Genomic DNA, 14,316 nt, shown 5'->3' on the forward strand with positions numbered 1-14,316 from the left:
GTTTTTTTTTTGTTTGTTTGTTTCTGGTTTGGTTTTTGTTTCTGTTTTTTGTTTTTTAGGGGGTGTTTTTTTTTCCCCTCTGCTGTCAGCTCTGGCACAGAAAGCTTATTAGCTTGGACAAAGCAGAGAACACATCAAGAGGCTATTTAGGTTTTCTTTTTCCTTTTTCTATCATTATGTAACAAGCCCGCTACACAAAGTCACTTAACATAACATCATACAGAGAGAAAATTAATCATCAGCTAATGAGATAGGGATGTGGAAAGACGTTTGAAAGAAGCAATTTAGAGGTCCCAATTAGGCCATATTCTAGTGGGTCCCTCGTGGGCATTGCTAGCTCATCTCAGGTCTGGGAGCGGGGTATGGGGGTAGAAAGTAGAAGAAGGAACGGGGGAGGGAGAAGGGTTGGGAAAGGAGATACCGGAGCTACAAAGAGATCTTTACAGTGCTTTAGACTTGGACTAATGAGAACCTAAATTAGGAAGGAGAATGAACACAACGATCCAGAAACCCCTTCAAAGGCAGGCGGCAAGTAGGCATAGCATATGCCTACCTGCTGCTGTCTTCTGAGCTTCCATCCAGGAACTGAGAGGAAGGGCTACAACCTTACAGGGAATAGAAAACACGAAGTTCTGTGACCTTCCCAAGGGTGTTATTCGGGACAGAGGAGGACAGATGCCTGGCCTTGTGGAGAGTTTGCAGACTGCAGGAGAGGAGATGCAGAAACAGGAAGACAGTGGGAGCTGGGAAGTAATGTTACCCACATGAGGTCCCAATGCCAGGACCTCAGAGAATTTTCATGTGCATCTCTGAGACTTGGCAACAGTCCTCCAAAGTAGAAGTCAGCAGCAAAGGTTTTGAAGGAAATACATGTGTGGAAGGAGTTGTGGTGGCCTTGTCTCCGAAGTTATTTCTGCAGACTAGGAACCTGCCGGAAAAGCAGAAAAATAACGTCCCTTCCAAACAGGGCAGTGAGCAGGCCTTGTCTGTCTCTGTGTCTGAGCCTGGCCTGCAAGGCAAGTTTGCTGGTGAATGAGAAGGCATGGGGACGCTCTAGGAGAGTCATTTGGTTGTTTTTATACAGAGTGGGGACCAGGGGGGAAGCTGAGAGAAGAGCAGAGCCTAAGAAGACAGAATGAGAAACTAGATGTAACCATTGCTGGAAAAGACCAGTGGTGGGAGAGAAAATTAGATCTGGTCCCAGGAGCCCAGAGTTCAGAGTAAGGAAAATGGATTTAACCACAGGTTACCAGGTCCCGAGCAGTGTGAGCAGATCCGTTTCTTGTGTGAAGCCCTTCAGGAAACGGCAAGGCCGTTGTCCCTGTGCTCAATGCATCATCGCCAGCTGTGTCCACAGGCAGCTGGAAAGCCTGAAGAAGGGGAGAGATGGCTGCAGCACTGGGGTCCTCACTCCCTCGCCACACTCGCATGGCTTCAGAGCTTTAGAACAATTATTCTACATATCTAGAAATTAATTTCTTCATCACGCAGTCTAGAAGACAGAATGGAGTAGTAGCCATGCGATTTCAGCTTCAGAATGTCATATTCCTTGGGCGCAGAATCTCAGCTCCATCATCAGCTCCTCTGTCCCTGGCCAGCACGGTTTGTGAGTCTGAGGCACACCTTGTCCTAAGTCTGGGCTTCTTAAGCATCTGTCTTTCCTAGCTCACTAGCCCACTTCACTTCTATCCCTGGGGGTGTGCCTCTTTTCTGTTTTCTGCCTGTTTTCTGCTTCTATTTCTTTCTATCACCTAAAAATGAAAAAAAAAATGACTGAGTCCCAACAGGTCGAGACACTGTGGTGAATTGGACTCACATGGTAGCAGCTCAGCTCTGTGCCCAGGATTGGCTCAGGTACTGAATTCTCATTACCCGGCCCCCAGTGCAAACACATTTCACACAAGCATGGATGAGCCCTTGCCTCCTGCGCCTTCAGAACATGTTTGGCGTTTCAAACGCAGGCTCCTGGTGTGGGGTTCTGGAAGGACCTTTCCGACATCTTTGGTCAGTTTTCTGTACTCGTTTTGGTCAGAAGTTTTAGAACAGACTGCACCTCCTGTCTTGTCGAGTTTTCAAACACGGACACAAATCTCCTCACCTAACTCAACAGTACTTAAAATAGCTGTTGACGGCTGAGCTCCCATTCTGCCAACGCCGCATCCCTGGTCAAGGAGCCAGAGGGTTTTATTGATGGAATGAGGTCTTCGTCCATAAAGCGTACATAGCAGGGCTGGAGGGGCACACACTGGACATGCGTCTTGGGTTTAAGAGGAAAGCATACCTCTCCACCTTTGGATCCCCCCAGAAAGATTGCAGGCGCATTTTCAATTTCGCTTCCCTAAAAACCTGCTTGTCAGCCTTCACTAACCTTATGAAGTACCCTGTTCCCTTAACATGTAATCTGTGTAACCGAGCTGATCTCCAGCACTCCAGAGCAACCCTCAGGGTTTGTTTCCTCGCGTAAGGAAAATCTAAGGGGAGTTCTGCCCCCCAGGAAACTGGCCTGCGCATTTCTTTCTCGAGGAATATTTAGGAGCATCTTTATGCCTATCATCACAATGAGTGTATTTTGGAGATGTCTTTTCACATGCCCATCACTTAACCAGAAGACATCATGAGAAAGACATCAGAAGAAATAGGTTGAGACTGTGATCTCAGAACATATATATATGGCTGAGACAGGAGGATTGTAAATTTCAGGCCAGCCTGAGTTACATTTAAAAGAAAAAAAGCTCTAGGCAAACCTGAGCTAGATTGCAAGACTCTGTCTCCAAAGTAAAAAGTGGGGAAAGTGGACTGTTAACCCCTTTAGGGTCCCTTCCCTGACAGAGTCTCCTTGCACTGGTTTCCCGGGGTTACCATAACAAATCAGGTGGCTTAAAACAAGAGATGTTTATTCTCTGTTTTCACATGCAGCAGGCACAGCGATGGAGCGGTAACTGAGAGCTTACATCTTGATCCACAATAATGAGGCAGAGAGCTACCTGGGAGTGGTGTGGACTTTTGAAACCTCAGAGCCCGCCCCAGTGACTCAGCTCCTCCAACAAGGCCATGCCTCCTAATTCTTCTCAAGCAGTTTCACCAGTCGGGGACCTAACATTCAAATATATGAGCCTACGGGGGCCGCTCTCATTCAGAGCACCACAGTATATGTGCCAACATTATAGACAGGCTGCGTGCCTGAAAAGTAGGGTCAGAGGGTGGGGCTCCGGGCTCTTTCTCCTGCCTGAGGTCACAGTGTCTACAAACTCTGAGCTTATGCTAGGTCTCAGGGCTTGGAGAGGGGCGGAAAAATGGGGTAGAGGGACCCTGAAATTACTTCTCCTTTATCAAATGAGTTACTGTCCCTGCCTCCTTTACCAAAGCCCAGGCTTTGCTCCTGGCATCTAAACCCTGTGTTGCTTCTCCAGCTCGAGGCTTGGCAGAGTTTAGCCAGATGCTTAACAGTCCTTAACCTCTGGCTCAGAGTTCTTGTTGCCAAATGCATTCCCTGTGGGTTGAGTCAGAACCCTGGACCAGAGTAACTTGTGTCCTATATTGTGTGGACAGGGTTCCTGCCCTGGTATGCTTGCCCTGCCTGGGCTCTGACTGTGGACTGCTGGCAGTCCGTGTACTCAGTCATTCACCGACATCCCAGGCCCTGGGGGAACCTGCAATGTTCCCATTTACCCTGATTGGTCTGTCCTCCCTCTTATTCTCTTGGAACACTGTGTTCTGCCTTCTGGGCCAGACCTGCTTTGGCACCGACAGCTTGTCTCTGTTCCCCTCCCTCATCCTCAGCCCTAGCCTGTCTTCCTCTGTTCACACCTGACCTACTTATATGCAACTTTGATCTGAGAGCGACCCAACTGCCTTTTTTTCCCCCAGTGAGGAGATTCTCACCTCAATCAGGCCGCTCTTTACTAAGGCATCCAATGGAAACAGCAGAGCAAGAGCAGGTCACTACTTGAGAAAAATCAGCAAAGAGAAGAGGAGGATGGGGGCAACTCACACAGCCTGGGATTCGGCTGGCAGATGTCTGGCATGCAAGGAGCTGCCACTCCAGCAAGAAGCACAAGGCACTCACCAGCTTGCATGGCACCAACCCTTGTGGTCTGCAAGACGCCTTGTGCTTTCTCAGCGTATCATGGTCACCTGTTCTGTGCACCTGGGGCAGGCTGGGGAAGGTACTTGGAATTCCTCACACTTAGGAGACTCCCTGCTGGCAGCGGCTTTCCTGGATAACTCTTAGATTTGGCTCATGTAGTCAACCTTCTCTCTGGGCTTGGCGCCTATCAAACTCTGTGATTTCCCACGTGAAGAATTTATACTGTTATCCTTGGTAGACTGTGTAGTAGTAAGTGCTCAAGAAATGAGAATGAATGAATGAATGAATGAACGAACGAACGAATGAATGCAATCAGTTCAGGTGTGATTCCAATAAAACCCTAAATGCAAACTCTCTGAACCACTCTCTGAAAAACGTCCCTCTTGTCTGGGTTGTGCCACCAGCTATGGAAGCTGCAGCACATCTGAGGTCACAAGATAAGTTCAAGGCTAGACTGGGCAACTTAGTCTCCAAATAAAAAGGGAAGAGAATGCTGAAGACAGAGCTCAGCGCTAGAGTCTTTGTCTGGCATGCACAGAACTAAAAATATACATGCTCATCTCAGAAGTAAAATCCCGACCATAAGAACCCAAAAGTCAGACTTCTGTTGGAGTCGTTCATCCTTCCAGCTGAAACAAGAAACACCGCGTAGTTTCTGCTTCTTGCCACCTGCGTCTTTGGAGCCAGGGACACGGAGAAGAACTAGCTGGGGCCACAGTGTGAGTAGCTGTTGGCTCATCCGTAAGCAGTGCTTACAGAAAGGTGATGCTGTTATGTCCTCGAATGGACCCTTCCGTGCTGCAGTGTGAACTGGCTTCCTCTTTCCCTGGGGTAGCAACTGTAGTTCCTTGTCCACAGACTTGACATGGGTAGCTCTCACCCGCGAGGCAGGGAAATGTGCTCAGCATTTCTAGACCCTGTACCTGTGGCTGCTGAGGACTGTATTAGAGTTCCAGAGCTGCTACTTCAGTTTAATGAACTAGTAAATAATACGCTTTTGTGCTGTTTGAGAAATAATTTTTTATGCAAAAATTGCTAAAAATAATGTTTTTTTTTTAAAAAAAGAAAAGATTTATTCTTTCCTCCTTTCCCACTTGTGTATTAAATCTCAGATCCTTTGAGGTCCCGTGTAACTTGTGTTAATTCCTTTCTGGTCCCCTTCAAGCCCCTGCAGATTTCATTAAACGTCAGTCTATTCCAACTGATGCCTCAGAAAAGGCAAAGTAACTCCTGTTCCCTGCTAAACATTCTGCTCAGGAATATACTGTCTTTTGTCTCCATTGCTGAGTATTTATCTATTTGGCCTCGAGACAGAAAGCAGACAGGCGTCTGTTCCGTTCAAACGAGAGGCAAACGCAGGCACCAGGCTCCCATCGCATTTGTGGGAAACATCTGTTTATTGTAATGCGCGGAGCTCGAGTTTCGGGGCTTGCAGTCCTGAGTGGCTCCAGCCTTAAATCATCCCGTGTTGGCAAACCTTAGCGAAGGCCAGGCCAGGAAAGAAACAGATGTATGGGAGGAGATTAAACAAAGAGCACAAGCAGGCCAGCGTTCCCCCCACTGGTACCCGTGGCTAATGTGCGCACCTATGGAAGCTGTGTTTCAGGACTGCGACGTGGAAAGCCGTTGTGCCCTGCAACTTCTTTATGATTGTCAGCTAACTGCATCAGCAGAAGTGTGTGTGTGTGTGTGTGTGTGTGTGTGTGTGTGTGTGTGTTAGTTTTATGGGCACATTTTTAGATGCGGTATCCTGTATTAGATGACCGAAGGCCAAAACCGTATCTTGTGCTGGCTGCCAAACTTGGTAATGTGTAAGAGTTTCCCAAGTAGTACTGGCTCTGAAGGCTTGAACGGGTCATGGAGGGCAGCTGAGCCTGGGCACCATGAGAAGCCAGAAGAGGCCGTTGGTGAGTGTGCAGCATCTGTTGAAAGAGGAGCAAGCCAGTAGCAGCATCCCCCATGGTCTCTGCATTAGTTCCTGCCTTCAGATTTCTCCTTCGAGTTCATGCCGTGTCTTGTCTGAGTTATGCACTATACACTGTAAGATGAAATAACCCCTTTTTTCCCCAAGTTGCTTTTGGTCATGGTGTTTAACACAGTCATAGATAAGTAACTAATATAGCAATGAATAAAGTTGGATCATCTTAAATGAGAACATTGAAACCACCATATCTATACATTTTTCAATATGGAGCCAGACCTGGGCCCTTGTTCCAGCTCTGCCATTTGTCTGCTTTATGATGTAGGACATTTTGTGTAAATGCTTTAAATGTCCATTTCTTTGTCCGTGAGGTGTCAAGACACAGTGACATCTTAGATGAAGTCATGAAGCACCAGTTTGGGTCTCATCCCTGTCCTTTTCTAAACTTCTGCGTCTTCTCGCCGTCACTGTTCTGAGCTGCGCTATCACAGGATTGGTGGGGTCCTGGAACGCAACACACACGCCACACATCCAAAATAAAACCACCTGACTACAGCCAAGCTAGTACATGGGGTTACAGATCAGGGCTACACTGCCTAGGCTGTTCCACCCAGGGAGAGGCAGACCTGTCTGCAGTAGCTAGCGGGAAAGACTGGCCTTCCACCTCTTCAGGCTTCTATATAAACTCCATCATTGCTTTTGCTGCTGGATTTGTCTAACTGCCCAACACAGCTAAGGAAAGAATAAAGTCATACACAGGGCCAAGATTCCTATGCTCATGAGAAACCCAACAGGAGAGGGGGTCATGAAGGTCAAAGGGCAAATACCTAAGAGGAGACAGGAAGACAGGAGATGAAGAGGTAGTTTAATTTTATCCTTGCAGCATGATAGAGAGTCGTCATGTCCTCTCTTGGTGGGATTGTCTGCTTAGTAACTTTATCTTACTAGAGAGAGTGTTGTTTTCTACAGAGATAAAAATCCCCAAGGGAGAGATTTCCATTGTATCCAGTTTCTCATTATTCCTGTGGTTAGAAAGGGCTTGCTTTATTTGTTTTTAATGACAGAAGTCAGATCTGTTTGTCACACGCAGAATAATGCCTTAAAGTGTTAAGTATATGTACATATGGGGAAATGGTTTCATTTAGCTGCCGACGAACCACCTCATATAGTGGTCATGTTCATGAATATCTACCCCCATTTGCAAAAACATTTATCATTAGAAACCATAGTCACTAACATGCACAGCAGATCTCCAGGCCCAGCCTCCTTCCAGCTGTAATTGTACATCTTTTGACCAACCTCCTACCCCGAAGAGCAGTTGCCATTCGATTTGTCCTTCTGTTAATTCAATTTTTTATTTATTTATTTTAAATTTGGTGGTAAGGCACTGGGTTGCATTTGTAAGCCTGGCTTAATGCACTTAGCAGCCATTCATAATGTCACGGGTCCTTTCTTTTTATTGCTGGCCAGTACTCCTCTGTTCCCCACAGCTACTTAACACATCCACCTGCTCCTACATCTGGGTTGATTCCCCACCCTGGCTGTTGTGACCCGTGCTGTGGTGCACGTGGGAGTATAGATGTCTCTTGATGCATCCCTTCGGATACATGCATACCAGTGGGATCACCGAGCCCATGAGAGTCCTGTTTGTATTGATTTCCACAAAGACTACATTTCTTCATGCAAGGACTCTCTTTTCTCTCTGTCCTTGCCAATGCTTATGATCTTTTTAAAATCCTTGCCTATCACCTTTGACATCATCTGCTTCATTGTCACGCTCAGAAATCAATCCATCATTTTACATGGAAAAATCTATCCTCCTCGGCTCTGTTGAGTTTTGGAGTTGTTGGTTTTTTTTTTTTTTTGATACAAGGCATAAAAAATTCAGAAGGGTGGGCCAAATGTTTATTGATAGAATAAAAGGCAGTAAGTGTGATTGTATAATAGACTTCAGAAATATATATAGCTAATTTTACACCTGCATGCCTCTAACCCAGTCAGAGCAATTATAATCACTCTTTCATGGCAGGCCCCTTCCCTGGGAGAAACGAGTTGGGTGGGACCCGAGTGATTGTTATAAATCACGTGCATATAAATGGAACTTCCCCAAATGTAGGTCACTCGGGCAGGAAGGCACTTTTGCTAAAACCTGGGCTGACAATTAGATTCGCAGGGCGTTTTGATCCTGAGTGTTCCTTCCACGGTCTAAATCATAAGACAGTGTAAACAATACCCTGACATTAAGAAACGGGAAGTTGCATTTCCAGTACTAGCAGAACTTCATGGTACAGGATTTCACACCTCAATATGCTGTGTTCTGTTGCCGCACTACTATCTTAAGTAATATAATTTCCTTTACGTGTCGTTGTAGGTTCTTTATTCTCCTCTTTCTCTCCCTCTACCCTTCGAGAATAGCTTTCTATAAGGCTCCATCAGAAGCCAAGAAAAAAACCCTTGGAAAGGAGAAAATGTAGAATTGACTAGCCTGTGCAGGACAGTAACACAAACAGAAACCATGGAGTGAAAAAAATCGCTAGCCAAAGTCTTGTCTTGTGTGCTTTGCAGACTCAATCTGTGTGCCGGGCTTTGATCCAGGCCTCAACATGATGACTGGAATCACCCCCATTAACCCGATGATACCAGGCTTGGGACTGGTGCCACCCCCACCCCCGACAGAAGTGGCCGTGGTCAAAGAGATAATCCACTGCAAAAGCTGTACTCTTTTCCCCCAAAATCCAAGTAAGTAGATGCGAGAGGTACCTGCTTTTTCCTTTGAAATAGTATTGTGTTCATTTTTAGATGTGAGGTGTTCCACGCAAGGCCTTCCCCTCCACACGGGAGAAGGTCCACAAGGGTGGGCGCACCCATGCATCTGTCCAGCAGCTGAATAAACACCGTGAAGCCAGTACATAGGCTCTGAGAGTCTATGGGTAACTTTAAGAATCTTTCCGTGTGTGGTGAACTAGGGTTTTCTGGGAAGCATCATGTGAAATTTATCACCCTCTCTAGCCCTTCATGAATGGGAGAAAAGGTCTGAAGTTGTTTAGTTGGCTAGAAATTTGAACTAATCTGGCAGTTGGCAGTTTGGGGGAAAAGGAATGGGGGGGGGGGGAGAGGAATATGCAGCTCAGAATTTCTGGGCCAAACGATGCTCACTGAAACCACCTATATAGTTGATTAATTTAGCCTCTGATACTAAGTTTATAGGCTTAAATATCTAGAATTTTTAATTCATATTAATCAGCGTTGCCTATTTAAAGTGGACATTTCAGGAGATTGCCTTAGTAATCTCCATATAAACTAGGCAGAATGTCGTGACAGCGCGCACTTTATCTTTCCGTACGGCCTCCTCAAACTTTAATAGTGTGCTCATTTAAATGTGAATAATAGCAGGGGTTTTATTCAGACTCAGCAGTTTGCAGCCAGGTAAGTATTGTGGCAGGCTCTCGTGGGCTCTGTTTCCCTCTTTCTGCAACGCCTCCCCTCTAGCTGGCAAGAAGACAAAGCGGGAACAAGCCAGGTTTTTCATCATGTTGTCATTTCGTCATGTTTTGTACTTTGTGCCGCTCTCTCCCCGCCCCCTTTATTTTCCCTGGGTATCTGTTGTGAAAGAGAAATGACATTGTGCTAACATGTGTTATCTTTTTCTCGGACATGCATAGCCACTCTGTGTAGAAATGAAGATGAGAAATAAAGGTTGGGAGGGGGAGGGGAGAGGATCAGGAAACGTGACTGCCAGGGAGTGAGATTTGGTGCAGGCGCGGGTTGGGGGATATAAGTTGGTATAAAAATTGACTATTCCACAATCTGGAAAAAAACTCTGTAAGCCTAATTTTTGCCCGGTAAACATGATAAAGAACCAATCAATAAAAAAACAAAACCCTTGTGTTTCATTGTGATGCTAGATCTTCCGCCTCCTTCCACAAGAGAGCGACCCCCAGGGTGTAAGACTGTGTTCGTCGGCGGCCTGCCAGAAAATGCCACGGAGGAAATTATCCGGGAAGTCTTTGAGCAGTGCGGAGACATCACAGCCATCCGGAAGAGCAAGAAGAACTTTTGTCACATTCGCTTTGCTGAGGAATTCATGGTTGATAAAGCCATTTATCTTTCTGGTACTTCACTTTACAAAAGGGGTTTGGTAGGCCTTTTGTCCGGTTTTGTGATATTAACATGAGCTCAGTCCCTTTCTTCCTTAATGCACCGTAAGTCCCAATAGTTTGGGGGCAGGAGAAGGAGGTTGTTCACCTTTTAGCTTGGCTGCCACGTGCTCTTTGTTAAGCCCCGTGCCTCTCCACAGGCAGGATTTCCCACCATCCAGTCTTGAGGAATTCCGTGGAGTTTCTAATTAATGTTCTCAAGTACATATTAGATGAAAAGCAATATTTTGAGTGCTGAGGACCATTATTATTGTTGGATGTAATCCTCTGGGGGAGTAAAGTACTCTCTCAGAATCATTTCAGTTTTTGAAAAGTGCGTTTACAGCCTTCACCCAGGGATAGTGAAGCAAGATGGCCCTCCTTACAGGGACTTTGTTCCTGGGCCTGTGCTAGGCCTGCGGTCATCCTGCACTTGGTAGCTTGGCAGCTGCTCGACCATCCTTATCCTTCGGACCAGGTTTTAAGAGAGGCTTAGGATGTAAAAGGAAGCCTAGTGCTGCCTTCCACTCTGGGTATTTATTTGGACAAGTAGGCGCGCGAAACCTCGGGCAAATCAAAAGACACCGGGGCTAATATTGACATGTGACTTTGGAAGTATTTTTTTTTCTTAGATTCCAATCCCTGCCCTTTGCTCACACTGCAGCGACATTTGTGCAGTGTGCCACTCTGCAAACCCCCTCCCTGATCCTAAACAGAGGGCAGTCAAGGCAAGCAGGCCGCCACCGCCACCTGTCTTCTAAGGTCTACAGCCAGTCTCAGACACCTTCTGTGTGAACTCCAGGAGCTTCGAGATTATCTTAGCACCTCAGAGGCTAGCTCCACACCTCAGATGCTAGCTCAACACCTCAGAGGCTAGCTCAGCACCTCAGAGGCTAACTCAATACCTCAGAGACTATCTTAACACCTCAGAGGCTATCTCAGCACTTCAGAGGCTAACTCAATACCTCAGAGGCTATCTTAACACCTCAGAAGCTATCTCAGTACCTCAGAGGCTAGCTCAGCACCTCAGAGGCTTTCTTGCCCTAGACAGGGATCCAAAGGGTGTTAAAACCCTTACTGTAATTAAGCCGCTAATGTGAAAAGTCAAGTCTGAACATTCCACAGCGGGAATGAAAGGCAGACCCAGAATAAAGGTATTTCTCAGTGCACACCCAACTGTTAGGCCCTTGGGGACCCAGAGAGGGTAGGGTGCTGGCTTTCCATCTCCCTCCACTGCCAGCTGACTAGCAGAACTCTTAGGGAGCATCGATCACATGGATATGAAGTGCATTGTGGGAACCACTGGGTGTGAGATTGTTTTTAACCAAACAGCTCTGGCCAAAATAAGGAAGGACAGACGCTTCTTTCCCATCCGTGCCTGCCTGGAAACCTGAGGTCTAATCACTACAGTCCATCCAACTGTTATTCGTCTGTAGACTCTAACTTCATCTCATGTGATTGGAGAAGGCAGTCGGTGTATGATTCTTCACAGCACTGACACAGTTCAACTTTTAGACCAAACAGAAAACTCAGAAGATGCTAGCAAAGATGAACAGTGCCAAACACAGACATAGAGGGAGGTGTAGTCTTCAACTTGGTTGCTCCCAGGGTAGCTCTTATAGCAGGAGGAAACAGAGGCCCCTCTTGGAGCCTGGCCTGCCTGGGTGCAGAGGACTCTAATGCCCTGCTAGGGTGGCCTCTGCAGCTGAGGCTGTGGAGCAGAGCTGAGGAGGTCTCAAGTCCCGGCTATTTGGGGGATGGGGAACAGGAAGGAGAGAAGGTTGCCCCCCCCCCTCCTCTGTGTAATCTCTTGCAAGCCCAAACCCAGCTGGAAGGCCTAATTTTAGGACCACTTTCACATTTGAGGGCCAGACTAAGTTTAGCCTCAGCCTCATCAGAGTGCCTTTTAAGGCTGTCATGATGAGCTTCTGATGAAAGAGAGGACCAGAAATGCTTTCAAACGTGATTCTGTGGGTAGGAGTCGGGAAAGTTGTTTGGCCAGCTCCGACAGCTGGCCAGTACCTGCCCTGCTGATGGAACTTCCGGCAGCCCACCACCAGGACATAGTTTGCTTCCGCATTAATTCTGCTCGCACGCGAATGGCCACTCTCATGGCTGATGGGTATTGTCATGTGTCCAGGTTTTTAGAGGGCGCGCTGGCAACCTAGAAGAGAGTTAGGTCAGATGAGATCTCTAGCAGATCTGTAACTTCTCAAAAGTGTGACGCACCCTGCTGAGGAAAATCCAGCTTCCATGGGGATTTGTAACTCTGCTTTGACCCCAAATGCTGTCGGTCCCATGGAAACGTGCCATGACACGGGGTACCCCGCCCAGCACAGCCTAGCATTTGCCAGTTGCAGCTCATTTGCAAAGCCCCTGCGCGGCCAAGGTGCTTGGTTCTGTTTTCTCTTCTAGCAGGCCCTAGCAGATATGCTCCCAAGACTTAAATTTATGCTGGGAAAGTCGGAGTACTCTAAACTGAAGAGCCACTTCGCAGTCAACTCCTGTTCATTTGAAGTTAGGCCAGTGGCGGCATTCCGTCCTGGCTTGACGGCTCATACACTGCCCAGTCTTTGTAAGCTGGGAAGCTCGCAGTAACCTCCCACCCCCTGAGATTCCCAGGCCACTTTCTTTTTCATTTTCTTTTTTTTTTTTAAATCTGGCCTGGCTTTGGGCCCTTGCACAAGCCTCTCGTGGCCTTCAGAGATTGCATGGACAATTTGTGGATACTGCAGGCTGGATGAGGTGCTCTGGGGCCTCTTGATTGAAGGTAAAATATTCTCCTGTATGCCCCCAGAGGATAAGTAGAAATAAAACAGCATTGCAAAATTGCCTGGGTAATTGTGGCTTCTGTAGCGGCCGAGAGAAAACTAGGCGGGCCGTGTTTGCTAGGGGAATGAAGCAATAGGCTGTGAGTGAAGTTCTGGAATTTGCTTTGCAGGCCCTTTAAATATCAGAGATGCTCTTTATTTACTCATACTCTGCCTCTTCTCAAAAAAATTTAAGAGTGCTTATGCAATAGAGTTATAGTACATTGAAGGAAGAAAAAGCAAGACCATTAAAAGGTCGAGAGAAAAACTTACTACAGTCTAAATTTGTTTCTGAACTCCCTAGAAGCCAAAGGGAGGAAGGAGTGGGCAGGATTTAGTGCCTAGGTTCTCAGTTGGTGATGCTGGACCAGAGGATGGTGAGCATCCCTCTGAGAAACTTCTGGGGGGTTATCTTTATCTCTACATCTGTGTTTCATGGTTAACCGGTTGGGAAGACAACTGCTTTCCAACTCCTAGAGAGAAAGGTATCCTCTCCTGTCCAGAGGACAGCGGAACAAGTGCTTGGTTTGCCTAACCTGTGGGAAGCCTGGACCAGAACGTGTGTCCCGTGAGCTGAGGTAACATGACTTTCCAATGCTTTTAGGTTACCGAATGCGATTAGGGTCTAGCACGGATAAAAAGGATTCCGGCCGCCTTCACGTTGACTTTGCCCAGGCCAGGGATGACTTTTACGAGTGGGAATGCAAGCAGAGGATGCGCGCCCGGGAGGAGCGCCATCGGCGCAAGTTGGAGGAGGACAGGCTCCGGCCACCCTCACCACCGGCCATCATGCACTACTCCGAGCACGAAGCTGCCCTGCTGGCTGAAAAGCTGAAAGGTAAGGAGGGACTCCAACTGGGGTCCTCCCCTCCGCCTTAGCCACTAATTAATGCAGGAAAAAGGAGGTATTCTCCAGAGGCCGGATCCCAGCGTGTCCTGTTCCCTGCAAGCTGCTTATGAGTGGGAGCGAGCTGGAGTCTGCAGGGCCGTGGGCTCCACCATCCTGCTAGGAACAGAGCTCTTCCTCTATGAAACTCTCTGTATGAAGATGGGAAGGGTGGGAAGCCCCAATCCCAGCAGCCACCTGAGGTCTCCAGCCTGCGCCTAGTGAGCCAGGCAGAGGCCTCACCTATGAGTCAGCATTTTCTAGTGCACTCAGAGTTCTGCGGCGTGTGCAGGTTCACGAGACACTGAAAGCTTTCAAGACATCTTACAGACGATGCCAGCAAGGGTTTGTGGGCGAGAAAAGAAAAAAGTAGACAGGTCCCCCGTCTTCAGAGGCGGAGTTGAAGGAACGGTTCTCACACCTATAGATCAGTGAGGAGAGAAGAGGGGTAACTATTTAGCTTTTGCTGCGGCCTT

At 47.4% G+C, this 14,316-nt stretch overlaps 1 protein-coding gene across 7 annotated transcripts in view; it reads left to right on the plus strand.

Moving 5' to 3' along the window:
* Positions 1 to 14,316, plus strand: part of Enox1 (ecto-NOX disulfide-thiol exchanger 1) — a 563,193-nt gene that overhangs the window by 400,970 nt on the left and 147,907 nt on the right. For all 7 annotated transcript variants that reach the window (XM_041675367.1, XM_041675356.1, XM_041675382.1 and 4 more), the window contains 3 exons: positions 8,574 to 8,747; positions 9,914 to 10,120; positions 13,559 to 13,792. In XM_041675367.1, coding sequence (XP_041531301.1) covers positions 8,574 to 8,747; positions 9,914 to 10,120; positions 13,559 to 13,792 — 615 coding nt within the window. The remainder of the gene's footprint in view (positions 1 to 8,573; positions 8,748 to 9,913; positions 10,121 to 13,558; positions 13,793 to 14,316) is intronic.

Source organism: Microtus oregoni, unplaced genomic scaffold, assembly GCF_018167655.1.
Source record: "Microtus oregoni isolate MIOR12 unplaced genomic scaffold, Mior012 000001F_ref0000356, whole genome shotgun sequence".
NCBI classification, from domain to species: domain Eukaryota; kingdom Metazoa; phylum Chordata; class Mammalia; order Rodentia; family Cricetidae; genus Microtus; species Microtus oregoni.